Source organism: Alligator mississippiensis, chromosome 2 (genome assembly GCF_030867095.1).
Source record: "Alligator mississippiensis isolate rAllMis1 chromosome 2, rAllMis1, whole genome shotgun sequence".
NCBI lineage: Eukaryota > Metazoa > Chordata > Crocodylia > Alligatoridae > Alligator > Alligator mississippiensis.
In genome coordinates this window covers 100,685,140-100,712,677 of record NC_081825.1, presented here as the reverse complement: position 1 = coordinate 100,712,677, position 27,538 = coordinate 100,685,140, and the positions used below count along the sequence as shown (strand labels likewise).

The 27,538-nt window shown below is 44.6% G+C and overlaps 1 protein-coding gene across 1 annotated transcript; it reads left to right on the top strand.

Annotated features, from left to right (window-relative positions):
- The first annotated feature begins 11,825 nt into the window (after positions 1 to 11,825).
- Positions 11,826 to 26,828, top strand: LSM6 (LSM6 homolog, U6 small nuclear RNA and mRNA degradation associated). The gene is made up of 4 exons (XM_006268528.4): positions 11,826 to 11,933; positions 18,087 to 18,190; positions 24,566 to 24,679; positions 26,575 to 26,828. Exons 2-4 carry the CDS (start codon positions 18,097 to 18,099, stop codon positions 26,607 to 26,609), a joined length of 243 nt encoding a protein of 80 aa, XP_006268590.1. The 5' UTR covers positions 11,826 to 11,933; positions 18,087 to 18,096; the 3' UTR covers positions 26,610 to 26,828.
- Positions 26,829 to 27,538: the final 710 nt, after the last annotated feature.

The window sequence follows — 27,538 nt, the reverse complement described above, 5'->3', positions numbered from 1 at the left end:
ATATTGGCCCCATTGTCGGTGTCCCTGCACCATGCGATTCATGGCCCCCATGATTTCCCTTGCCGTGTGGGACTCATCCAGCACCTCGGCTTGCAGTAGAGCACACCGATGGCCTGACTGATTGCACCAGTACCTTGTGAGGGAGAGGTAGGCGTGATCACCACCCCGGCTGCTCCAGATGTCAGAGGTGAAGTGCAAGGCTACCTGTGGCCCTGCCTTGTGCAGCTCCTCCCTCAACTACTCCCTGCATGCCTCATACAGGAAGGGCACCACTGTCCTGCTAAAGGTGGTACATGTGGACATTTTGTAAAATGGGGCCAGAAGTGCTACGAACCGCCTTGTAACAGGGGGCCTGCTCTGGGCCGATTTCACTGTGCCCCACCCACCTGTTTCTGGGCTAACCGCCCGCCTTCTCATCTGCCATGCCTTGTTGGTAATTAATTAATTGATGTAAATTAAGCGGGAGGCTGCCCATTTCCTGCTCCGATGCCAGGGGGTGCTATCTGCAGCTCTGTTCCTCCCCTACACCGCAGCTCAAGCCTCGCAGATGGCATCTGTAGTTCTTACAATCACCGGCCCCACACTTCTCCGATCAGGACCCCTCTAAGATCCCTCCATTCCAGTGGCCTATTCCGCCTTCATTCTCGGTTACATAGCTCCCTGAGCCGCTTCCCCCTTCTGGGTGTGGTCCCCCCGGGACCTTTGGCTACTAGCCCTGGCCCACCTCCAGGCCAGTCAGAACCCCAGGCCCTCAGCTCTTGGGCGTTCCCCGTGGTGGGCCCCTGGCCCTTTGACCTTTCCGGTCCTGGCCCCAGCATTGACCAGTCAGGGGATGTTCAGACAGGGTCTTGAGTCTGTGGCCTCACACCTTCTCTCTGGGGGTCCACCTTCCAGACCCTACAAAAGGGGTAACCCACCTGGTGGTGGGGGATAGGGGTTAAGGCACCCTGACTGCCTTTCACTGGGGTGGTATCTGGCCTGGTATTTCCTGGGGGCTCCCACACCACTGAGAGCCCCACCAGGCCACCCACTCCCAGCAAGGTGCAGTTTTAGGTCATGCCCAGGCCCAGGAGCCTCCTGACCATCCCCTACAGCTCATCCTTTACCTCCAGATGATACCAGCAGCCCTGAATCTAAAATGGCTGCCCTAATCAGGCACCTGCTGGCTGCTGTATTCTGGCCCTTAAAGTGGCAGGCACAAACAGTGCCCTGCCACACACCTGAATCCCGGCCGCTCAACTAGGGAGAAGGGCTGGCTATCCAGAGCAAGTATCTCCCCAATGCCCTGGGTGATCTTGCTTGCCTTGGGAATGTGCCCCCTTTTCTGTCCACCTTTCCCCCACTGGTCCAGGGTGGCCTGCCTCTGCTTTGTGGAGAAGGGGGCTTTGGAGCAGGCAAGGGACTTCCCTTTCAGCACACTTGCACTGGTTCCAGGCTGAGCAGGAAGAAGGGCAAGGGAGTGCTGCCTCCTCAGATGCAGCAGCATCACTGTGGTGGAAAAGGGCCTCACATCCTTGCCATGGCTCATGTGCTTTTGGTAGTCCTGGCAGATGGCAAACCTGGGATCATGTGCCGGCTCAAAATGCTCCCACACTACACTACTCCCCCATTTCTGGGTTGAGGCTGAGGATCTGGCCTTATCCCTCTCAGCAGGCTGAGGCTCAACACCAGGAAGAGCTGCCTCAGCTGAGCCATTTGCCTCTACAACCTCAGCCTCCTCTGAGGTGCTGCTTTCCAGAAGAGACCTGGGTCTAGGGGAAATTTGAGGGGTGTGGAGCACAGACTCTGATTCTCCCTCAGTTCCCAGAATTGCTTGAGCCAGCGCGCTCAGCATCCCTGGTTCCAGCTCCAGCTCCTCCTCTGGCAGTGGGAGGCTCACACTAAGAGATGAAATTGGGGTGGAGGAGACAGTGATTCCACTGCTGGTGCCTACTTCTTGACTGAGCAGAGGTGGTGCAGGTGCAGGGATGTCAGGTGCAGACACTGCTTCCACCTCCTTGCTTCCACTGGCAGCACTGATGTCATGGCTGCTTGGGAAGAGAATGCATCTGTGTTTGGGGGTGGGGGGGCTCTAGCTCTCCCCTTGCCCCCTCTCCCTCCCTTGCCAGAAGACCTAGTATCTGCCTTTCCAGCACACTTCATATTGATCTTTCCTGTGCTGCAAAAGGTCTCTGTGTGTGTTTCAATCCTTTTGTATTGTGTGTTTTATTCCCTCTGTTGCGTGTGTGTAGTGGCCTCTTCTTTAATTGTTTGCTTCAGTGTTAAGAGTTATGTAAAAATTGTGTGCTGTCTGTCTGTCTTCTTCTGTGAATATCTGATTTTCCTTTATATTGTGTGTGTGTGTGTGCGCGCGCGCGCGCATGCACACGCACGCATGCACGCAATCTGTATGCCTGCCTGCACAGTGATGGATCACACTGGCAGGGAAAACACAGCTTTCTTTTTTCAAAGTTTCCAAAAAAAAAAGAAAAAAAGAGCAAATATAAATTCAAAGAAATGAATTGAATGGTAATAGTAACTGAATAGCTAAACTAAAATAAGCTAAATCCTACCCAATCCTCTCTAACAAGAAAAAGGAGCAGGCAAGTTCAACTACTGAGTACAGAAAACAAGCTGAAATGCTGAGGGTTCCTTTCTCATGCAAGCAAGCTGAGTCTGAGGGTTCCTTTCTCACGCAGTTCCTGACAGGGAACAAGCTAGGAAAAGGCATAGCACGCCTCCAAACAGAGGCTTTTATGCTGTTTCTAGTCCCTCCCCACAAATGCTGCCATTGGAAAGGCAGCCGGAGAGAAATCCTTCTCACTGGCCACCTACACATGTCAGTCTTCCCCTCAGCTCCCCCTCCCTCCCTCCCCTTGCACTCTCCCTCCTTCTTCTAACTTTTAGTTTCAGCATCCAAAGCATCCAAAGCATTTCTGAAGAGTTTTGGAAGCTCCGAACTGCTTCGGACAGTTTAACTGAGCCCGCATTTCAATCTGGGCATGCTGCTTCGGACGCCAAAGCGCCCAAAGTGTCCCCGGATCCGAAGCGCAATCCAAAGCCTCGCACAGCCCTAGTGGACAGGGCTATGATTCAGGGATACCTGGACAAATTAGAGGATTGGACCAAAAGAAATCTCATTAAATTCAATTAGGACAAATGCAAACCCCTGCACTTACGATGAAACAATGCCATGCGCTGGTACAGGCTGGGGACTGACTGGCTAAGCAGCAACTCTGCAGAAAAGGACCTGGGGGTTACAGTAGACAAGAAGCTGAATACGAGTCAACAGTGTTTCCTTGTTATGAAGAAGACCAATAGCATCCTGGGCTGCATTAGTAGGTATGCTGCCAGCAAACTGAGGGAAGTGATTATTCCCTTCTATTTGGCACTGGTGAGGCCACTTCTGGAGTACTGTGTCCAGTTTTGGGCCCCCCACTACAGAAGAATGTGGACAAATTGGAGAGTCCATCAAACGCCAACAAAAATGGTGAGGGGACTGGGGCACAACCTATGACGACAGACTGAGGGAACGGGACTTATTTAATAGTCTGCAAAAGAGAAGACTGAGGGGGGATTTAATAGCAGCTTTCAACTTCCCAAAGCATGGTTCCAAAGAGGATGGAGATAGACTGTCCTTAGTAGGGCTGTGGAAAACGAATGTGTTTCGATTTGGTTAGAATTTGGCCATTTTGGAGTAATTCGTTTTGGTGTTTCGTATTGCTGACCCATTTTGTTTTGGCTGAACTTGTTTCAAAGCCCAGCTGGGTGGGGCTGCAGGGCCTCAGCGGCGAGTAGGACAGGGCCATGAGTGGCTTGTCCGGGGGAGGGCCACTGCCCTCTGTGCAGGTGAGGAGATCCCCACGTGGATCTCTGATCCCTGCAGAGCCAGGTCATGCAGCAGGAACCAGCACTGCTGTGCCACATGACCTAGCTCTGCACAGAGCAGAGATCCATCCCAGGGATCTCCTTCCTGCCGCTGCCCACCCCATGCAGCCCCAGATCTGTGCTCTCTGCAGAGCCAGATCATGCGGCAGGGACCAGCACTGCCCTGCTGTGCAGCCTGACTCCACAGAGAGCAGAGATCTGCACTGGGGATCTCCTCCCCACTGCTGCTCACCCCATGCAGCCCCAGATCTGTGCTCCCTGCAGAGCCAGGTTGTGTGGCAGGGACCAGCACTGCCCTGCTGCATGACCTGGCTCCACAGGGAGCAGAGATCCATGCTGGGGTCTCCTTGCCGCCACTGCCTGCCCCATGCAGCCCCGTGTCACTGGAGTAGCGGGGGGCAGGCAGTGGCGCGAGGAGACCCCCCTTGCGGATCTCTGCTCCCTGCAGAGCCAAGTCATGCAGCAGAGCAGCAGCATACAGTTGTTTCCCTGCAAGCCTGGCTCTGAAACGCTGAAATTTTCTGAAACATCTCCGAAACATTTTGGATGTTTCGCTTTGTTTCGGAGATGTTCCTGGGCCTTCTGTTTTGATTTGGATTCAGTGTTTCAGGCACCAAAATGGCCTGACACACCTCCAAAATGAAATGGCTGCTGAAATTTTGCACAGCCATAGTTCGCAGTGGTGGTAGATGACAGAACAAGGAGCAATGGTCTCAAGGTGCAGCAAGGGAAGTTTTGGTTAGATATTAGGAAAAACTCTCTCACAAGGAGGGTAGTAAAGCATTGGAATAAGCTATCCATAGAAGCTGTGGAATTTCCATTAAATTCTTGGCTGGGATGATCTAGTTGGGGATGGTCCTGCTGTGAGTAGGGAGGGTGGACTAGATGACCTTCTGAGGTAGGGATTCCAACCCTAATTTTCTGATTCTCTGATTTTTTGCCACAATTTCCTCTGTTCTTTGAACAGCAGAACAGATTCAACTTCTAAGACCCTACTGTTGCCTGTATCATCCTGTTTACTCTATTTTCCACTAATTATAAACTGGAAGTGCTCAGACTGAATCCAAAATCAGCTAGTGAAATCATCTTGTCGTCATAATTGTTGTTCTTGTGTATTTAAGTATTTCTTCTCATAAGCAATAGACAGTGCAGTGTTTAGAACTCTTTAAAACTCATTTTCTGAGTTGTGCAGCCCTCTGTGGAAAGACTTTTCATTTTCAGCTGGAAAAATCTTATCTTTGAATCGGTTTTTACTGTATTAAAAGGAGAGCGAGTGAGTTGAGTGTGTCAAATATCACTTTGTTTTTTAAAGTTGACTGTAACGTTTTAATTATGTCCTCTGCGCAAAGATTCTGAAATGCCTTGTGTTTAAGGTTTAGAATAGGAATACGTACCACAGATTTCCATCATTAAGCGTAGTTGACAAAGGCCAACACAACTCTTTTCCTTGTAACCATTTATATTTGAGGTGAAGATGTTAATATGGAAATTTTGTGAGCAGGGAATGACTACGAACTCTATCACTGTAATTTATGACCTTTCAGCTAAGGCCAATGTAAAGGCAACTGCAATTGTTTTATACCTCAAGGCCAGCACATAGCAGATGTATGAAATTTGGAGTGTTAGACATAAACTTTTATTACCAAATTATAAATAATTTCTACCACTTACAGTGTTCACCTTTCAAGTTCATCGTGATTAAAACACAAGGGCAGCTTCTCACTGATTTCATTGAATTATAAAACTGAAAAAGCTTTATCAAAGTTCACTGTGAAAGGCTAAAGCAATATGGCATTTAAAAGAATCTACTGATAGCAAAACACACAAAGTTTTTTTTAGATCTAAATCCTTCTTCATCTGAAAGGCTGAGACAAAAAAAGATGTAATCACTAGCTGATTAGGTCTTAATTTTATTTTCACTTTGAAACCTTTAAAAAGTAAATTAAATATGGATTATGGAAATCTTTCGAAGACCACCTTTCTGAGGTTATTTAGATTTTGTCACTCAGGCAAAGTAGCATTCTTTTAGGTTGCCCATTAACAGATGCGCTTACATAATCCCTCTGAATATATTAGCAGAGGTATTCAACAGCTTTTCATCCCAGGTGCAAATCACACTACAGCAAAATGCTTGACAATAGGGGTCGTATTATACAGAGGGCAATTTATCACAAAGAACAACACATAAAACACCTTCATACCCTAAATACTGCACGTTATCAAGGTCAAGAATGAGGCTCTGGCTATGTGACGCAGTCTCTTCAACCCTAAATGATAGGAGCCAAGTGTGCTGTAGAGTTAGCAAGACTCAGTTCCCAGGTCTGAAAGTGGTCAAGTAGTGGATGGAGTTACCTTCAACTTAATTCATAAGATCACTAGGATATTAAGCAAGAACTCAAAGCTATTTCAGAAGGTAGCATCAAATATACGAGCATTCTGACTACAGAGCACCCAAGAGGTTAACAGACAGTGTATGTCAGGATTCCGAGGACTAAAGGTAAATGCACAAACCCCATCTCCTTTAAATGCAATTCACACAGAGATACTAGTGTAAACAGCAGCAATGGAAGGCCCACCAATCACAAACACCCTTGAGCCAGGCTTGCAAAAGTGTTACAAAAATTTACCAGTCCAGGCACAAAATCTATTTGCCCAGTCTTTACCCTGGTGATTAAAGATAACAGAAAAACTAATACTTCACCATCAAAATTATTGCTCACTGAAGACTAGTGGCCAAATTAAACCTTGTACGGCTGCTCCCAATAGTAACAATATTAGGTTCTTTTTCTGCTTCAACTACTAGATATAATCAAGCACAGTTGGAGGCTCCTGATTAATATGATGGTTGCCTGGCAACCTAATCACAATGTGGCTCCATTTCCCTGGCCTTGCCCATTCCTGAACTCCTAGGACAGTAAGGTGAACTTTATCCCGTTCATAGACCACGCTTGTTAAATCTCTCTTACCTAACCCTTTGAGAAAAGATATCACCAAAGAGTATAATAAAAAGATATGGGAAATGGCTCCAGACAGTAGAGAGAGGGATATTCACTAACCTATATTCCTTCACATTCTGCTCTCCTTTCTTTATTTTTATTTATAGTTTTAATAATATACTAATATAAGAATTATTTAAGAGTCTGGATGAGAATAAAATCCAATCTGAGAACATGCATAAATGAATCCAAGGCATACTGACATGATATGAAAGCCCTAAAGAGAAGGAAAGATTGCTCACTGCTAGGAGTAGAAGCCTGGATCCAGCAAAACACTATTTCAATTCACAAGCTTTCTGGGTGACCTTGTTCAAGTCACTTAATTTCACATCTTAATTTTCTCTCTCACATTAACAGAGTCAAGACTGAGACATTCAGATGCTTTGGTAATAGGAATCATATAACGCACAAAAATATTCTGGTATTAATAGCATTCCAGTTATATAATAGAATAGGCTATGATACCACTTCAGATAATTTTTCCATAAAAAAATCTATAAATTATTTTCTAATATAAATGTAAGGCATAAAAAAATACAGCCACATCAACAAATCAGAATTTACCTAATAAAGATTCAGTAGATTTGAAAGGTGAATTACCCTCAGAACATGCAGGCACATTTCTTAGTGGCTTTGTGTGAAATCAATAATGCTTTTGCATTGTCATAATTCTAAAACAGATATGACTTATGGTCTTTAACAAGGCAAAGTTACACGTCATATATAACAGAAATGCAATGCAGTATAAAAATCTCAGATTTAAGCGGTAAGAGTTTTTTCCTATGAGCCTGAGTAGCTTTCAGCAAATCAGGAAATAATGCACATTAAAATTCTGACAATTATTTTTTCCCCTCCTATACCTTTCAAATTTGTGCATAATTCTCTTTCTCTTAATGGGAAAATTGAGCAGTACTGTTCCTTTGCTGTTGAAGAAGATGACAAGAGAACAATTCTGGGAGATTTTTTTTCAGAAGTTTGCTGTTTAATTTAAATACCTTGGATATCTGATGAGGAAGAATCTTTGGGTCTCTTCTTAAAACCCTGTATAGCTCAGGTTGAAAAGCGGGATGCTTCATATCTCAGTTTTGTTTCAGAACAACTTAGAGCATGCTAGATTCTGTTGCCCAACATATTGTGGAAAAATTCAAAGGGAACTGCAGCAGATGGATTCAGTACAGGCACAGCTGTGGCTCTGCTTTAGAAGAATGACAGAGATTAAGGGTTATGCATACCTGGGGAAAAACTGTATTTTGGGACAAGTTTAACTGGGAGAAGATGCTAAACAAGTAGCAGCCCCTCCCATCCAGTGATAATGATCCAAGACCCCTAACTGGTGGAGAGGCCTCCTACTGGCATGCCATGCCTTTATAGAGTAGGGATGTTCAACCTCCAGCCTGAAAGGCCATGTATGTCATTTGGTCCGTGGGTGCTGCCATGGGTCCAAAAAATTTGGCAGTTGGGGAGTGGTGGCAGTGTTAATTGCAGCTTCCTTGCTGCCAGATTTCCAGACCCATGGGGAGCTCTGTGCCAGATGACATACCTTGTGTACTAAATTATGCTGGTGTGTGGGGTCAAGCCAGTTTGCAGCCAGATCTGGAACATGGGGTCCGGTCACTATGCAGCAGGATCAGACCGGTATCAGACACTATGCAGCAGGATCAGACTGGTCAGTAGCCAGATCTGGTGCATGGGGTCAAGATGGTGAGTGGCTGGATCTGGTGTCCCAGATTGGGACATGTGTGGTGTCAGGCCAGTATACCAGATGGTACCCACAGACCAACTCCATGCATCGGGTCCAGCCCATAGACTGGTCCCTCACCACTCCCCAGTCTCTCACCACTCCCCTGGCCTGAGGGGCTTAAAGATTAAGCACCACTGTTATAGAAGTACTACTGTTATATTATTTCATAATAACAAGATCACTGTTACAGATGTTGTGTGGGCAGTCATGGCATGACAACTAAGAATGGGATGCTGAATAGACAGAAAGAATTAACTAGACTAGATGGCACTAAACCTAGAGTAGACACCTCCAGAAAAGCTTGAAAAGCATGCTGTAGACTCAGTAAGACGGGGTGGGCAAAATATGGCCCTTGGACAGGATCCAACCTACTGAGGGATTTTTTTCTGGCCTGTGGCAGGTCCCTTGGTTCCACCCAGCCCAGGGGCCAGCCTGGGCTGTGGTGCTTATGCCCAGTCCTGCCACCTCTGGGCACGCAGCAGGGCTATGTCCAGGGCTGAGACCAGGATCTTGGGGTGCTGACAGCATGGGGCTGGGGCCTGCACACCCCTTGCCTGTGGAACCCATGCCCGGGACGCAGGGCAGTGAGAGCAGTGGATCGTGGCTTTACCCTGGCCCCATGCTGTCAATGCCCCACAATGTGCCCTGTGATCCCAGTTTCACCTGCCTGTTTCACTCCTGGACACTGCTCCCTGCTCGCTCACGGACCCATCCCATCCACCCTGCCATGTGCAGAGCAAAGCCACATAAGGAGTTTTGGTGAGATGTTGCACAGGCAGGGGAGTGCTGACCCAGCTCACAACAGCTCACCAAAACTCCCAATATGGCCTGTGGGCCCAAATAACTGCACACCCCTGCAATAAAAGGAGCTTGAACGGCTGCAACTTCTGCTTTGAAAACAAAAGAGTACATTCCACTGCTATCAATCAAGCATCTTTCATAAGCATGGCACCCACACAACACATAATAAATAGAAATAAAATATTTGTACAAATACAGTTCATCTTAAGCACCGTTAGGCTAATGGGTGAACAGTGCATGAGGGAGATGTTCTAATATCAGCTGTAAGCAGGTATATGAACCAAACATGAGCATGGCTGGAAGGCATTCACATCACACCACCTGCAATGTTACCTTTCCTCTGGCATTCCAGCACCTCAGGTATGACCAGCTATAGTAAAAAAAGCAAGACAAAGAAGTCAGTGGTTTGGAAAGTTGACCATCATTTAAAAATATTTACAGCCTCTGAAAAGAGAAGCATGGGCCAGGATGCACATTCTGCAGGGATCTAAAATTAACAGTGTTGCAAGAAAGCACCAGCAAATTGAATGGGAGGACACCCTTCCTTACTGGCTCACAGCCCCATGTTAGGAAGGGCTGATTTACCATCCTCTTCTAGCAGAAGTCTGCCCGTGGAGAGGTGGTTGCAAACATGCCCCAGCACACATAGCTCAGGGGCAGATCCGAGGGAGTGCACTCACACCCCACTTTGATTCCTGCTCTACACAAAGTTTAAAATGAACTGCCTGGCAGTAGCAGCAGCATTTCTAGTCAGGCATTGCTCAGGGAGTCAATTGACTCGATAGCTCAGTATCATCCCACCTGGTTCCATCTAAATTCTTCATTCCACAGGTGTTAATGGCTTCTTTCCATGGGTCTTGATGCTCCACCAAAAACGCTATCCTTTGTTCTGCCATTCTGCTGTCTGTTCCCTGCTCCTGATACTGAAGCTCCTAATTCTCAGCTTTGCAGACTGTTTTTAACTCATTCCTATGAAGTTAGGTTTGCTTTTGCTTCATTCTTAAACTGAGTAACACAGCCCTAGGCCTGTAGTGTCTACATGAAGCTTCTAATTTCTTTTTAACTGAAGAAAGATAAATGCTGTTATATGTGATGATGCACCTCACCGTCCCCATGCCCCCTTTCCAAATTCCACGTCTGCATACACTTCACAGCACAAAGAGAAGAGGGAGCTTTAGGGGCAGAACGTGCGACTTTAACCTTGGACTCTAATCTGAGGCCTTCTGTATTAAACCAGCAGCTGACTATGACTAAGGTGACTGCTGGCATCCACGTCTTAGCAGCAGGAGCAGGCAGAGAGGGAGGCTGAGGTCCTCAACCTTTTTAGACTCATTAGCCTTTGGGAAATGCCAGCTCTTCTGTATCTCATCCAGCACACTACATGCCCTGATGGAAAATATGTAAGAGAAACCAAGAAATAACTGTGCACCAGAATGAACACACACCAGAAATCTATGAGAGACAGAAATACCCAAGCACCTGTGGGTGCACACTTCTCACAACACACCCACTCTCTCTCCAGTCTCTCACTTCTCATCCTCAAAGATAATGTACAAAACACCTTTCACAGACGAGCCTATGAACTTCACTTCTTCAATGTACTGGATACAAAAAATCATGGACTAAACAGACATTAGATTTACAGTACATTATAATCTGCCTGACCTTCAATAACCCCAGGTAACCTCTCTACATTTTACCAGCTACATTATCACCAGGTCAATAATCCCCCACCCCTACACCTGCCTCACACCTCTTGTCCCCCATGGCCTCTGATCCTCGCTGCCATTGCATTTGCATTTTTGCAGGCCTGCATTTTACACGTTGGCTTCTGTTCCATCCAGGAGAGCACGAAACATCCACAGACTCTTCCTGTGCCTGAAGAAGGGTGCTTGTGCCCAAAAGCTTGCAAAGAACAATTTCCCTAACTATTTAGCTGGTCTAATAAAAGATATCATTTATTGAAAAAGCCTTGTGTGCCTATGTCCTTAAGCTAACACGGCTACAACACCCCCCCAGCTCTTCGTTTTCGCTCTTTATTTAAGGACAGGAGAGTAGCAGGGCAGGGTTTCTGCTGCACAACCACAGCCAGGGCTTCCTAGGGGCCATCCCGGGGCTCAACCTGTGAAGCAGCTTGGACAGGATCCCAGGTACCACTGGGCCAAGACACCCTGGCTGAGCACCCCTGGACTAAGAAGACTTGCTGGGCTGGGCTGGGCTCGGCTTGGCTGAGCCGCCGTGCACGGAGCCCAAGGCAGCAAAGCAGCGGCCTCAGACCCTTAAAAAGGGCACTGGAGGGTGGGTGCGGAAGCTTTGCAATGGGCAGATCCCATTGGGGCGGGGGCGGGACCCTGCCGAGCGCAGAGCAGCGCAGCGGCTTCACGTGCTGGCCCCGCCCCAAGTCCCCAGCAGAACGCGTTCTTGTCCAAGCAGGGAGTTCTGGTCCCGGCAGCTCGCCGTAGCAAGGCGTTGATTGGCTGTTCGTGCGCCCGGCAGCTTTCCTAGCCAGCGGGTGGAGCAGCGCGCGGGTGAGCGAGCTAGGGCGCGCGGGGCAGGGGCAGGGGCCGGGCCGCTGCCGGCCAACGGCAGTGAACTGCCTGGCGCCGTAGCCTGGGCGCGGGGCGCCTCAGGCTGGGAGCGGTGGCTCGATGCTGTGGCGCGGTGCTGTGGCGCGCAGGCCGAGCTTGCGCATGCGCATGCCGCGGCGGCGGCAGGGTCGGCTGCTGCGCGCGCACCCCGCTGGGTCATGACCTGCCCTGCCCTGCCCTGCCCTGCCCTCCCTTGCGCGGGCGCTGACGGGAACGGGTGCGCGTGTTTGTGCATGCGTCTGCATGCATGTGTGTTGTGTGTGTGCATGCGCCTATGCTTTACATCTGTGCCGCACAGCACAACACGAGGATCAGGCAGTTTTCGTCCAGTTTTATTTTAGGAAGGTGCATTTCGGTCCCCCCCCCCCCACTGCAGCGTCCGACAGCAGATCCACGTCCCGCTCCCCAGAGCTGCCCCTTTCTTCAGTCTCCTGCTGCCCCTTCCGTCTCCTGGGACAGCCGCTGATAACTAACCCCTGCTCCTTGCTTTCCCCTGCCAGCTGCCTGGGGAGCTGCACCTCAGTGTCCACTTGGATCATCTCACATGTGTCATGGAGGGGCTCTGGCTGTTGCTGGCTCTGTTTTGCTAATTTTTCTCCCCCGTACTGGTCCGGAGGTGCCCAGCATTAGGTGCACAGTGGCCTCTTTGAGACCTGTGCAGGCAGTTTGCGACTGGCTCATGTCCAGCTTTGTGTTTACTGCCAGCCTTGGGTTTCTTCTAGGATTTTGGCTTTCCCCTCAGCTCTTTCCTCTTCTAATAACTCTTCCTTTAGTGCAGTGTTTCTCAGCCTGGGCCCTGCGTCACCCTGGAGTGCCTTGAGGCCCTTTTAAGGGTGCCGTAGAGTGTTAGCACTGTTTGGTGTGCAGGCAGCGTTCATACGATAAACACGGAGATTTCAAATGGAAACCCAGTGTCAAAGCCGTTCTGCCCTGTTGTGGTCTTGCAGAGGTCTTTGCAGCAGAAGAATTGCTCTGTTATTTTTCTCTGGTGAAAAAATAGTGAGATCTAAGAGCTGGCATTTTCCCAGGGGTGCCTCGGGTCTATCAAGGGGTGCCTCAAGCCTAAAAAGGTTGAGAACCACTGTCCAAGCCTGTTTAGTAAGGGTTTATTAAGGACCCCCCAAAAAAAATCTGTTGATGAAAAAACTGATTGAAAGGTTTAGCTGGTGTTGTCAAGTCACACCTGAGCTTTATCTTTTATTGCCTTTCATCTTCTTGTGATGACTTCTTTCATGTGCCCCTGGGGGGTCACAAGAAAGAATGACCATAAGCTAGCAGAGAGCAGATTTAGACTGGACATTTAGGAAGAACTTCTTCACAGTTAGAGTGGCCAAAATCTGGAATGGGCTCCCAAGGGAAGTGGTGCTATCCCCTACCCTGGGGGTCTTCAGGAGGAGGTTAGATAGGCATCTGGCTGGAGTGATCTGAAACCAGCACTCTTTCCTGCCTATGCAGGGGGTCGGACTCGATGACCTATTGAGGTCCCTTCCGACCCTAACATCTATGAATCTGTGTTTATTTTCACATTGCAGAGTAATATGTTAATAAGTTGGTAGGGAATTTCATTTTTCAGCAGCTTGTCACAGACTATGTATTTTACAAACTAGTCTCTGGTGTTCACCGGAACCCTTGTCAGTAGTCTGTCTAGAGTTGGCTGTCTTTACTAATATCCATTTTATTACTATCAGTAGTAGAAAGCTTCGAGCATGTAAAGCAGCTAGGTATGAGCACATGGCAGCTGACTCTGTTATAGGGTGTCTGTAGATGTGCTGGGAAGCTGCTCCAACATGCTGAAATTACAGACTCGATTAATTGAGTCTGATGGAGTTTGCCAATTAGTGTGCGCCATCCAGCCTCCACCTCTTGTGTACTGGTGTCCCCACACTTCAAAATGGCAGCAGGGGCACTTTAGACAAACTTTTGTTAACTGAGAGCTGTTCTAATTGAAGCCCTAATTAAAGCCCTTGGAGAGCTGCTCTAATTAAAGCACCCTGGAGCACGTGTAAAAATGCCAGTAGTTTTCAACTACTGAAGAGGAAGAGAAATGAGGCATCTACAGAGCTGCCATCCACTAGTACCTGCATCTGGTCCATGGGAAAAGGGAGTTAAGTTGCAGGGGAGAAAGTGTCCAGAGAAGAGAGAAGAGGACTAATCATATGTTGAAAAACAGAGGAGGAGAGTTAAAGTCTCTCAGATTTTTTCTGGTTTGAAGGTAGAAGATTGTTTGTAAGTAAATTCCAAAATACTCCTTCAGATTTCCAAGTAAGCGTTGTCTTGTCCTCCCCACCCCCTGCAGAACACTGACTTGGTGGGACTTTTCTATCACTAAAATTTACCAAGCGTTTGGAAACTAGCCATTGATTTTAGAGTTGTCATCTTTCAGATTTTTGCAGTTGTAATTCCTGCAGCCGTTAGAAGATGAGTGAATAATTCCTTGTGACCTCTGTAAGTGCAGAGTTCATAGGAAGGTTCAACAGGAACACTAAGTGGTTATCTTGTTAGTTGGCATCCTTTTATTTCCTTCACCATGTCTCCAGCCTGCTTCCAGAACAGTCTGATTCTGGGACATGTGCATCACATGTAGTGGAATGTTCCCCAAACAACCACACTCCCTCCAACATTTGTCTCTACCATAAAAGCATTAAATTTTGAGTGGCGTGAGAGAGCACTGATATAAGGTTTTAAAATAATTTTCTTTTATTATTGTGTGGGACCATTATTTCAGATGGTCTCCCATTTTTTCAGTACTAATTTCTGATCCAATGGCGTAAGCCCACTTTGCCATAAATTGAGTTTATTCATTTTCTGTAAGGAACAAAACATGGGTAGCCATGAACAGTTACAGTACATGAAATACATTTCTCATATTACTTTTCTGTTGAGCTTTTGTAGTGTGTGAGGACTACAGGTGTGTTATCACAGTACAAGGAAAAATGCTCTATTGAGACACTAGGTTTAGATGCCATCCAGCCTTTGCAAAAAGTTGAACCCTTGATTGAAGGGACACAGACTAAATTCTAATTCCTTGATCTCTAAGATATGAGGATGTTCAGAATTTTTTTGTAAAAGGACTGTGTTCATGCTGTTGGCTTCCATCAGGGTTGTACAGGCCCTATTCTGCTATGATGAACAGTGTTAGCATTGCTACTCTTCACTGAACTCATTTTCTGGAAGTTGAGAATGTAGAAGGGTGAAAAGCAGGTGGGTATTAGAATTGCCTTAAACTAGATACAGGAACATAGCCCAGAGTTAAGAGCATCTTGGATAATTTTTTATGGCTATTAATGAGGTATAGGAAGGGCCAGCTGATATTTTTTTAAACAATATTATATGAATGTAGACAAATCATTAAAAATGTCTTCTACAGTCTAGAATTTAGTGTCACTGAAAACAGCACACAGAGATGTTAAGGTGTAAACAGATGTTGCGTTGAGACACCAAAAAAAAAATCTTATGGCAGCACAAAGGCCAAGCCAACAGATATACATGCACCTTGTTGCGCCACACGTGCCCAACATTTGTGGTGTGACATAAGTGGTATGATTTTGTGCCACTGTTTTGCAGCAAATATCTGTTTACTTTAAGGCAGGAATTCCCATTCCTGGGACATGGAGGATCAGGCCTCTGAAGCCTCAGGAATATCTACCTGCGTTCTTCTGTTTGGGATTCCCTGGGTGCGCATCAATCCAGTATAGTCCCAGGCCTGGGACTGTCAATCAGCTGATCTCCTTCATTGAGTGAAACATGTTGCCTGTTGTCCTGCCTACTGCTCCTATGGGACACGGGGCAAAGTGTTGCCCACTTACAGATGCACCCTGGGAATCAGCAGTCTCAGCCCTGGCACTGCGCTGGAGCAAGTTCAGTGCTCTGGTGTGGTCCTGGGGCTGGGACCATCAATCAGCCAATTTCCCGCACTGGCCTTCTCTGCTTGCAGAGATTCTCCGGGGTGCATCTGCTATGCTAGTGGGGAACATATTGCCCATTGTCCCGCAGAATCAGTAAGTGGGGCAATAGGTGATGTGTGTTTCACTCAGTTATAACAGATCAGCTGTGGCAAGAGATGCATGATGTCTGTGTATATCTTTATATGTTAAGAGGGACTTTAATCTACATTTAGAAATACTGAGCCAGGTAGAACAGCTATTTTTTTTCATATTACTTTTCTGAAAGCAGCCTAGTTTGCATGGTTAAAACTGGCACAATTTTATATGAAAAAGTGTTGATATACCCGAGATGTTTACTACAGTGTGAAGCATTGCACTTGGAAGCTAGTGATGAAATATGCAGAAATGCCTATAAATAAGTGCAGTCATTAAGGACAGAGTCTATTAATATACATCAAATAAATGATTGGGAAGGATACTTTTAATTCTTTAAAATATTGTTCCTGCGAGGTTTGTATTAAAGTGAAACTTTGCAGATGAGAAGCCTTGATGCAGATTAGTCCTATATATGATTTTTTAAAAACTGAGATTATGTCCAGTGTACTATGTACAATCTATAAAAATACCATATGTACTCGATTAAAAGATGAGGTTCCCCACCCACCTATCTAATATGGGAGGTGGAGTTGGGGAAAGGCCCCTTGGCTTACAATTGAGTGTGAGGGGCTGGGGAGGCAGCTGCTGTGGCTCTGGCCTTGGCCCTAACCTGGGGTTGGAGCCAGAGCTGCAGCTGCTACTACAGGGCCAGGCTGGAACCAGTGCCCAATCCCCCTGCCTGCAGTAGTGACAAGCTGTCAGCAAAGGCAAATGGAAGGGCAGGCGAGGGGTAAAGACTTTGGGGAGATGGGAGGAAGAGGGGGTAGGGACCCAAGGCTGCAGGGGGCAGAAGCTGTGTAGAGGGGGAATAGGGGAAGGGGGATCGGGGCTCTGAGGCTGTGGCGGGCAGACACAATGGGGTATGTAGAGGGAGGGAACAGACAGCTGGAGGCCTGCCTTTCTTACTGCCTGTCCCCCCACTTCTGCACTGCATGTCCCTTACCATGTGTCTACCTACTGCCTGTCTCTCATTGGTCCTTCCCCTGCCTGCCCTATTACTGTCCCCTCATCGTGTCTCCCTGCCCCTCCCCCAGTAGTTGGGGGGGGGGGGGAGGAGGAATTTAAGATCTACAGTAGTTAGATTCCATACATGGAGAATTATAGTAAACTTATACATATTCTGTGTGTAGAATCTAATTATTGGGAGGAGTCATCTTAAATTCAGGGTCATCTTATATTTGGGCAAGTACAGTAATCATGGCTATACGTGGTAGAAAGTACTCAGAACTGCTTTTCTCATAATGATTTATGTACCGAAATGGTGCTAGCAGGTCTTTAACATGTATTCCAGAATGCATTCCAATCTGAAAAAAGAGGGCAATTGATAAATAGCTTTAAAAATCTTAACAAGCCTATTTCCTTTGTTTAGGATGAAACATTCCCTACCAAACTGCAGCCAGGTTTGGATGTCTTAGTAGATGCAGATGCTGCATATGTACCACTGTGCAATGGATTTAAAAAACAAATGAACATGTCTTGTAGAAAGAGAATACCTAAATGAAAGAATAAAATCAAAGTGACTTAGAAGAACGTCCAGAAAAAACCCAGACCAGCTTCTGAGTTCAAATTGCCCCACATATATAAAATTAAACTTGTACATTATACCCTGTATTATGAGATGATAATATTCTCCTTGATCTCTGGACTAGTAAATGACAAAGCTTGATTCTGAATGCTCACTCTAATTTTATTGAAATTATTGCTCCTGCCAGGCAGCAAAGCCATCTCTGTATGTTAAAGGTATGGCAATTCTGTATTTTTTTGACGTTGAAAATACTCATTAACAGTTCTCGTTCCCATAATTCTCGTAAGACTACTATAGTAAAAAGTTGTTATGAACTTCGTAAATTGCAATAAATTAAATGGAAAGTTTCATGCTGTGGCTCTAGTCTTTTCTCCTTGTTTTTTTTATCCACTTGGGTAACTTTTCCCTGGTAAATGCCTTGAGAGCCACAAGTCTGCCTCTAGCTACTGAATCTTTAAACTCTGTATTTGAGTTGCTTATCTAAGTACTTTCGCCTCTCCTCTTTTTTTTTCCCTCCCAACCTACCAGGACTGTGAAAATGAGCCTGCGGAAGCAAACCCCTAGTGACTTCTTAAAACAAATAATAGGAAGGCCAGTTGTCGTAAAGTTAAATTCTGGAGTGGACTATCGAGGTAAGTCTTTCTTTCACCCCTGCAATAAACAAGTAATATTTAGTATTATTGTTGATGAGAGAAAAAGAAATATAGTCTGTTACTTAAAAAAAAGAAAAAACAAGATAATGCCGTAATTTAGATGGGCAAAAAAACCTTTGCGGCAAGGTTAAATTCTTGGCAGTTTGTTTGTTCTCTGGGGTAATGTGGTATTTTGGCCTTCCTCAAAATAGAATTGCTCCTATAGTAGTTGCTACTTACGTTAGAGTCTGACAGTTGTGTTGTAATGGTGCAATTTCCTTACAATGACAGTGTATCTCAGTAATAATTAGGTTTGAGAGAGAGAGTGGGTAATAGTTCAGTGATTTGAAGGTACTGGTTGAGGTCTAAATTCAGAAAAGCGTGTAAGTGTGAGTTGCCCTGTTGATATAACAGAACTGGTCTTGCCATGCAGAGCCTTAAAAAAATCACGTGACTGAGATTCAAGTGACCAGGATTGAAATCTGTGAGATTATTCACATACTTAGTCAAGCAGAGACAATATTTCTTTTTTGTTCTTAAATTGAGGGTTCACTTCAGTGTGTTGGAAAAATCCCACTGAGTTAGGAGCAAATGGCCCAGTGACTTCAGTGGGATTGCTGTTTCTTCATCCTTTAACATGCTTTTTAAAAACCTATAGCTGGTCCTTGACCTACCTGTATGAGCTACAGGGTTATGGCTTCCTTTTGTGGAAAGTAGATCTTTTAATGGTGTACCATCTCACTCTCACCTCTGCAAGTTTAGATTTGCCAGCCCCACCTTTCCTAGAAGTAATGTCATCAGTTAAATGCCTGAAATCAAAATAGCCTGACGAAGGGTTTTTGAACCCGAAAGCTTGCTTAATAAATATTCTTCAACTATTTGGGTTGGTCTAATAAAAGATATCAAATTCACCCAAGGAACCTTGTCTGCCTGAAATCAAAATACACATTTCAGATGTCTCCATTTCTTCCTGTATTAGGTGTTTTATTCAGTACTTCAGATATTTAAACATTATAGGCCTAATGCACATTGCCACTCTTTATGAAGCTGTTACTTCACAGGCTTCAGTTTACAGAACGGGAGGCATACTGTGGTGTCAAAAACTGTGTGAGATCAGCGATTGAGTACAATGCATGAAATATTCATGTGCAACCTGAGCTGTGACCTGTTCTTGTCACTTCAGGTGACACGTTTTGCCACCTTTACCTTCTGGAACAGCAAGGATTAACCAATCTCAGATTGGCTTGTTGGAATCGGCTCCTTTGTTTCCTAGTGGTGTTTGGCACTTGTACCCCTTTTTCCTCTAGGAGCCTGTAACAGGCTCCTTAAAATGATCCAGAGATCTTTCTTCAAAACAACACTTCTGTTTATTTGAAGGTACATAACACTCAGAGAACCAGATGAAAACAAATATCTGCATACATTTCCAGTTGCCTACAATTTAATGTTTCCTTGCAAGCTTTTTTAAGTACCACTGGCTGCATCCAGATGAGCATAGACATTTGGTTCCTTGGGGACGAGTAGCGGTGGTGCACCTTGCACCACCATGACTTGTCCCTGGGGAATGCCCATGCCACGCGTGCTTTGGTACATGGCAAGGTGGCGGTACAGGAGGCTGGGTGGGGTGGGGTGCAGGAGGCTGGGGCCAGCACTTGGCTGGCTCCAGCAGCCTTACCTGGGGGTCTCCTGGGGCTGCAGCAGCGGCAATTCTGCTGCACAGAGCCTGGCTGGCAGCTGCAGTGTGGCTCTGAGCAGCCTGGCTTTGCTTTTGAATGGCATACACTGCTCTGCTCTTTTTTCCCCATAGGTTTTTTTGTGGGTTTTTTGACCCCTGCATATCCAAGGGTCAAAAAATCGACGGGGGAAAAAAATATCGGAGCATCACACACATGGGCAGTACTCCCTTGCAGCACGAAGAACATCAGAATGTGTAGTATGTGGTGCTGCAGATGCATTTGTGGCACCACGTACCACATGGCCATGCTTGTCTGGACATGACCTTTGAGTCTATCCCTGGCCTGCTGGAAATGGACCAAACTTCTGTAGCTTGTTTTCTGGGGTTGGAGCTGTGTTGTAGTTGCTGTGGTGGTCCATGAAATATGTGCAAAGCAAGGCTTTTTAATTCTGATGACTTCTTTTATTGAACCAACTGTATAAAGTTAGGGGAGATTTTAGATAATCCTTGGTTCTGTATCTCCCACCAGATTCATCGCCAACTGCTGTTTACAGACTCCCTCTGCTTCCTTTTCTAGACCAGATTCTTTAATGGGTTGATATCCCCTTAGGCCTGACTCTAAGATTTAAGAAGCATAAACTATTGTTCACTTCAGGAGTCTTATCCTTTTGTTTTCTGTTCGCTTCCCTTTGATTTAATGCTACCCAGTCATGCAGGTTATATACATGCAGATTACCTGTTTTATCCCTATAAAAAATACACAACTCCCTCATTCCCACACTAATTCAAGCTGTATTTTTTCTAAAACTTAAAAAAAAAAATGGAATTCAGGCTCTTGTAATATTCTGTCTATTTCTGCTTCTAGACAGTGTTGCTAATTGTATGTTGTTTCGCAAATGTGGCTGTGTAACTGCAGAATATCTTGATTTGTTGCCAGATCAATGTGCATATTTAAGGAGAGAGGGCTTGAAAATGCACAGTCGTAATTGGTACATTTTAACTGCATGACTTGCATGCCTGTACTCATGTGAGCATGTATGGAAAACTTCATACTCAGCATGCAAGCAAGGCTGGGTAACAGTGACACTTAATGCCAGTTGTGGCATTAGAAGAGAGAAAATACAAAGGGAAGGGGAAAGGAGAGAAGTAAACAAGTCTGAATTCACAGCCTCTTTTGTTCTGGGTGTGCAAATGCTACTGTTTAGTATCTGCTGAGTGATACCTTCGAGATAGACTGTCCACTTAAGCCTAATTTTTCTGGGAACTATTTTTCCCTAAGATTATTAAACTGAAAGAAGACAGCTGGAATAAAAGGAGTTCTGACTTCCATTTTGTTCATTTAAAGCCTTTTGTGCATAACCAGTCAAGTTCTCCTGTTTGTGCAGAAACAGAGGAAAGAAAAACACGGGAAAATATGATCTTAAAACCATAAAAGTTGGCAGGAGACTTTAAATTCCCAATTATTTAATGGAAGGTCTTGCAGAAACGTGGCTGAGAAGTGAGAATGTGTCCTAGAGGAGAGTCCTCTGCCCAGATATTTTTCCACATTGCTATTTTATAGGGCAGTTATGCAATTAAATTATAATTATTTTAGCTTGTGCTAGACCCAAGAAGTGCTGGGTATCATCCAAACAGAGAGGAACGTATGGTTCCAATTCTAAAGACATTATCATCCAAAAAGGCAAAGATGAGATTTAGATAACAAAGATACAAGAACCTCAGGGTGGGAAGGTTAAGGTGACCTTTTTACTACTTCCCTTAGTGTGTGCTGTTAAAAATTACATTTTTCCAATTATTCCTAAGCTACAGTTCAGGCCTCTTTTGTTTGTGTGTGCATGTGTATATTTTTGCTCTTGTTATTCTTAACATTCAGTTCATTCCCTCTACATAATTGAATGATTTGTTTATCAGGTAAATAATGAATAGAGCACTATGGCCCTTCTTCTCTTCCATAATTCCCTCATAGAAGTGAACCCCTCTTGTAGGACCCAGGCCAGTGTTATAGGAAAAAAAAACACTGAACTGGAAGGGGCCTCAGGAGGTCATCTAGTCCACGGTTGTTTGACCCTGGCCCAAATCTATCACCTGTCACTGTCATCCTGCTTGCAGCCCTCCCCCAAGTCCATGGAGAGCCCTGCAGGCCATGGCCCTGAGAGCTAGATTGGGCATGCATGGTGGCATGGGCTCCAGTACCAGTGGGTGGGCTATGATCTGACTCTGTGCCACCCATGGGGCCCAATGGTTGAGTGCCATTGATCTAGGCCCCTGAAAGGCAGGATTGTCCCTGATGAACTTTAGTCAAGAGCTTGTCTAACCTATTAAAATGCCCAAGGACTGAGATTCTGCAGCCTTTCTTAAGTAATTTTTTCCAATGACTAACAGCCCTCCTAGTAAGAAAGTTCTTCCTGATATCCAGTCTAAATTTTACTGAAATTTGAGACTGTTACTCTTAGTCCTGTCCCTTGCAGCCACAAACAGTCTGTCTTTTTATCCTCTTTATAACCACCTTGTAGATCAGGGGTTCTCAAACTGAGCAATTTAAAAGGGAGCCGCAAACTTCTCAGGGGATACGGTGGGGAAGCGGTGCGCGGCGGCGGTGTGCAGGGGTGCATGGAGGTGGCTGATGCGTGTGAACTCCCCATCCCCCACCACCACCATCCAGCAGTCGGAGTCGCAGTAGCACAAAGTTTGAGAACCCCTGCTCTAGTTATTTGAGGATTTATCAGATTCTCCTGAGTCTTCTCTTCTCTAGACTAAATAATCTCAGTTCTTTCAGCCTTTCATTGCAAGCCATGTTTCCTGTAAGTCATGTTTCCCATCTTTTCTGCTGCTTTCAGTTGGACTCTAACCAGTCCACATCTTACTTGAAGTGCAGGGCCGAAAACTGAAGTGGTAATCCAGATGAGGCCTTACCAATACTGAATAGATTAGAAGGATCATTTCCTTTGATTTGCAAGTGAGGTTCCTGCTAATACAACCCAGTATGCTGTTGACTTTTTTGGCAACAAAAGTGTATCCTATTGGCTCATTCATTTTATGGTCCATTAACCCCCAAGTCTTTTTCTGCAGGACTGCAGCTTCACCAGTCATCCCCCAGTCTGTATTTGTGTATAAAATTGTTTCATCCTAAGTACAGGACTTTGCACATGTCTTTGTTGAATTTCATTTAATTGATTCCATTTTATCAAGGTCATTCTGAATTATAGCCCTGCTCTCCAAAGTGTCTGCAACTCCACTAACTTGGTATCATCTGCAGATTTGCTAAGCATGTACTCAGTCCCATCCTATTTATTAATGAAGATACTGAATAATACCAGACCCAGGACAGACCTCTGAAAAACCCCACTCAGTGTCCAGTTGGGATGATACATTGATGACTACTTGAGGATAATGATCCAACAAGTTATACATCCGTAAACTTGCATCCTTAGCCATTCCTCTGTTATGGCTATGTGAATCACAAAAGAAGTCTGATGTAAGGAGAGAATTAAGGTGTGATTATTGTAACATAACAGTCAGCTCAGGAAATGCATTCGGTAAACAGAGCAGAATGTGAGAGAGTGTGACGGAAATGGGGACTGGGTTGGAAGGAGGAATAGGATTTTTTTCCCTTTAAATCTTTTGACTCTAGTATTCATTTGCCTAAACACAAGAAAAGTTACTAATGGGCAGACTTATTAATCTAAACTGTGTAATACCGTCTGTGAGAATTGATATGTAAAACTTTTTTTTCAAAATAGTTTCAGTTGAAAAATGGTGCAAAATGGGCATCTTTGTTTTGTTTTGTTTAAACCTGGTATACTCCGATACCCTATATCAGATTGATTACCCTTTGGATACATCTCCAAGGCATCATTCCGATGAAAAACTGAACCTCTTTTATAACCTTCCTCTCTGTTTATCTAGTTGCAGCTGAAGTTCCATTTTAAGACACATAGGTTCCACTTTAGCATGCCACTTTTTGGTAGACACGGTTCTTTGGGTAAATCCGATGTCTTTTATTAGACCAACTCAAATAGTTGGAAAAATTTTTCTTTGCAAGCTTTCGGGTACAAACAGCCTTCATCAGGCTGAGCCTGAAAGCTTGCAAAGAAGAATTTTTCTAACTATTTCAGTTGGTCTAAAAAGATATCAGATTGACTCAAAGAACCTTGTCTGCCTGTCCTTAGACCAACATGGCTACAACTTATACCCCTGAAACTTTTTGGTAGTGCTTCTGTTCATTTACATATTATCAGCTTTCAAAGCAGAAGTCATTGACTGAATAGCTAGCTGCTACTCTGAGTGATAAGGTTGGTGACCATTATTCATTGTTTGTGGTTGACCTTTTTTTTTGATTGGCTGAGAATAGGCTGCATGTATATGTCATTTTTCATCTATGTATAGCGTGGTGTTGTACAGAAGTATTCTGTATCACTATCCCATTTTACAGTTGGAGAAACTGAGGCATAGTGATTAAGTGTCTTGTCCAAAGTCACCCAACAGATCAGTGACAGAACAGGGACTAGAACCTGGGTGTCCTGGGTTTCAGTCTAGTGCCTAGTTTGATAGGTCTAATCAGATTATTTTCTCTACAGAGAAAATTTGGGTTTTAGTGTGGTCTGTTCAGTGAACAAGACAATCGGATTCACAGTTCACTATGTAATTTTGAAATCTAATCTGTTTTAAATATTTTTTTAATTGGCTTTTATTTTCTCCAGGTGTCCTGGCTTGTCTGGATGGGTATATGAATATAGCTTTGGAACAGACGGAAGAATATGTAAATGGACAGTTAAAGAACAAGTATGGGGATGCATTTATCCGAGGAAACAATGGTAACTCTTCCCTGGAATACTCTGAATTAGAAAAACTATTTTTTATATTTGCAATTTTGAATCTGAGGCATCTGTAAGGACAAAATTAGGTGTTTCTTGTCTGTAGCCACATTGACATTCTTATGTTAAAAGCCTGTGTGATTTCCCCCCCCCAGTGTGTGTGTGTGTTCAGTTCCTAATTTCCCTTTTACAGATCCATGTTGGATTTTTCCATTGCTTGGCTTTGTGTTTTAATTTATATATGCAATAGCATGAGGATGAGTGGGTGAACAGGGTGCAAACCCTGGGCACTGGTTAAAGGGTGGAGGGGGTTGTGTCTTGCCCTTCTGTCCCTCACTCTCCCTCTTCCTGCAGCTTTCCAGTTTCGGCTCCAGAAGTGGTGAAGGAGGATGCAAGTGAGGGAAGGGCATCCTGGGAAATGTAGTGCTGTTGAGTGGCAGCAGGCAAGGCAGGAAGAACAGCTGGAATTTACCCTACTTGGAGGGGGGAACCTTTTTTTTGTTACTTAAAACAGTCAGCAAAAGAGGTGACTTCTCTCAGCAGCAGTGAACTCAGTCTGGTTCTCTTGTGCCACAGCGTGCTGCCAGGGGCTCTAACTCGAGAGGCCCTGCAAAAAAGGTACAGGAGGTTGATGAAGGGTGGACAGTGAGGGCTGTCCTGGGTGCAGTGCTGGCCAGTTACACCTCTGTGTGCATGTTTTGAATTCTTGGAAGAGAGCCCTTTCTTTCCTGTCCTCTTGGAAAACCTGCATTTTTTATTTTGTTCACACAACTGGCAGCACTTTCCTCACCAGTTCTAGTCCTGTACTTTTTGTCTGTCCAAGTATCTCCTGCAGAACAGTTTACCATGTCTTGCTCAATTAGCACTGTATAAACTTATGGTGTTATATAGATGCAGATAGTACTGCTCCATCCTCTTGTATGGTTATCTAGATCTGAGTGCTGGCTACCTTTGCTGTCCTGAAGTTCGTTAATACTTAAAAATGTGCTTGCAGATAGAGATGTTAACATCAGTCAGGAAGATGACAATAATTATTAACACTAATACTTTATATTTGTGCTGGGTGGAGTGTAAGATAGATATACATATGTGTGTGTGTGTGTGTGTATGTATGTGTATATATCTAGATAGATATAATTTTTTTCTTTTAGTTTGGTTCAGGGGAAGTTAAGGTCATAACTTCAGAACAGGGCAGGTTTGTGAAAGCTCTGAGAGAATAGGTTAAGGAGGGAAATGAGATCGCAGTTTGACAACATGTAAAATATTTCATAATTGACCATACTGGGCACCCAAGATGTAACTACCATAAATTCCTCCACCTCGGGGTAAACCATTTTCTAAAAGGTAGTGAGCAACATAGCATTATCTTGGTACTGGCTAAGTGGATGGAATGTGTCATAATTGTCATAATTTTTTTTTAATGAACTTTGCAATAATGTTTAGTTGAGAAAGTGGGAATCCTGAACTGTTTGTTGGAAGAGCATGTTATTTCTGACATCCTTAATCTCAGCATCCTAAAAGCCAGTTGCACTTTCCTGTCCATGTCATTGTAGATAAGACAAAGGAGATTGTTCCAGAAACCAATCCCATAGAGTTCCTCTCTGTAGTCAGGGTTCGTTGTGTGTAGTTACAGAAATGAAGCTACATATTTATTGCGAAAAAGTGGCATATTAAATATTACATAGGTGTAACTTAATTTTTAATATTGCTGTTGGAACTTTAACTTTTACATTTCCTGATTTCGCCTATAAAAACTAACTTTGGTTTGGTGTTGAATGGGATTCTTCACATCTTTATTTAACTGGTGGGATGAAAATGGGCTGTTCTGGGTAAACAGATTGCTGCACCTTATTTACTAGAATTCTGAAACATGTTCCACTTCTTCCTTTTCACAGTTCTGTACATAAGCACACAGAAGAGGAGGATGTGAAGATGCCAAAAAAAGGATATTTTGTACTGCAGAGCTTGTTTTTTTCCCCTGAATGATGAGACCTGTTTGATTTGTAGCTAGTTCTCTTTGGTTGAAAAATACAGCTGTTTAAATATTTCTTTATGTGCTGTGAAGCCAGATATACCACAGTGACTACTGCCGGAAGGATGTTGCTTTTTTTTTTAAATGCAAAGAAATACAATTGCATGTTTTTCTGGGTGCCTGATTTTTGAAGAAATGTTTTGTTCCACTGTGAACAAAGTGAAAAAAGTGTGTAAGGGTGGGGTAGAGCATGGAGAATATTTATTGCTGCAGTATTAAGTGAATGGAACATTTGGTTTAGTTGCAGTTTGAGAATAACCGTGCATTATAATCTGGTTGCATTGGCAAAATTACCTCCTCAGTTCCTCCCAGCTAAATGTGAATGGCTTGGTGAAAATAACCTGTCCCTTGAAAGAAGGGGAATAAGATCAGGTTTAAATTCCAAGCTACATTAAGAATCAGCAGGGTAAAAAGTTCAGCTGCTGACTGGTTAAATTAGCCAAAAAAAGCCCCCTTGAATTGTGTATTTGAATCAGGGGATGTAACCGTTGACACTTCAACAATGGGGGTAGGGAAAGAACTGAATCAAATGGAAGAAAAGCCCCCAGGGTTAGCACTGTGCCAGCTATAGAAGTCAGTCACAAGTGAAAAGCTCTTCAGTTGGTATGCCAACGCAGCCAGCAGTCACTTCAAATCCTAGCAACTTTATTCCAGATTGCGGTTACTTTTGTATTTGGTTCTTTTTTTTTCCTGTGTCTTCTCTCTACCAGTGCATAGAAGTTTTTAAAATAGAGTTTAAAACACTGAGTTTTATTTTAATACATCTGAAGCTTTAGTTGTTTTTAGATGCTTAACGGATGAAGCTGTTTAGTCTCCATGTGGGTTCT

What these genes read in the sequence shown, in the direction of transcription:
- LSM6 (XM_006268528.4), top strand. Translation starts at nt 18,097, where the DNA reads ATGAGCCTGCGGAAGCAAACCCCTAGTGACTTCTTAAAACAAATAATA. An exon ending in TTCTGGAGTGGACTATCGAG is followed by an intron (nt 18,191 to 24,565) that starts GTAAGTCTTTCT and finishes TATTTTCTCCAG; the next exon opens with GTGTCCTGGCTTGTCTGGAT. An exon ending in ATTTATCCGAGGAAACAATG is followed by an intron (nt 24,680 to 26,574) that starts GTAACTCTTCCC and finishes TCCTTTTCACAG; the next exon opens with TTCTGTACATAAGCACACAG.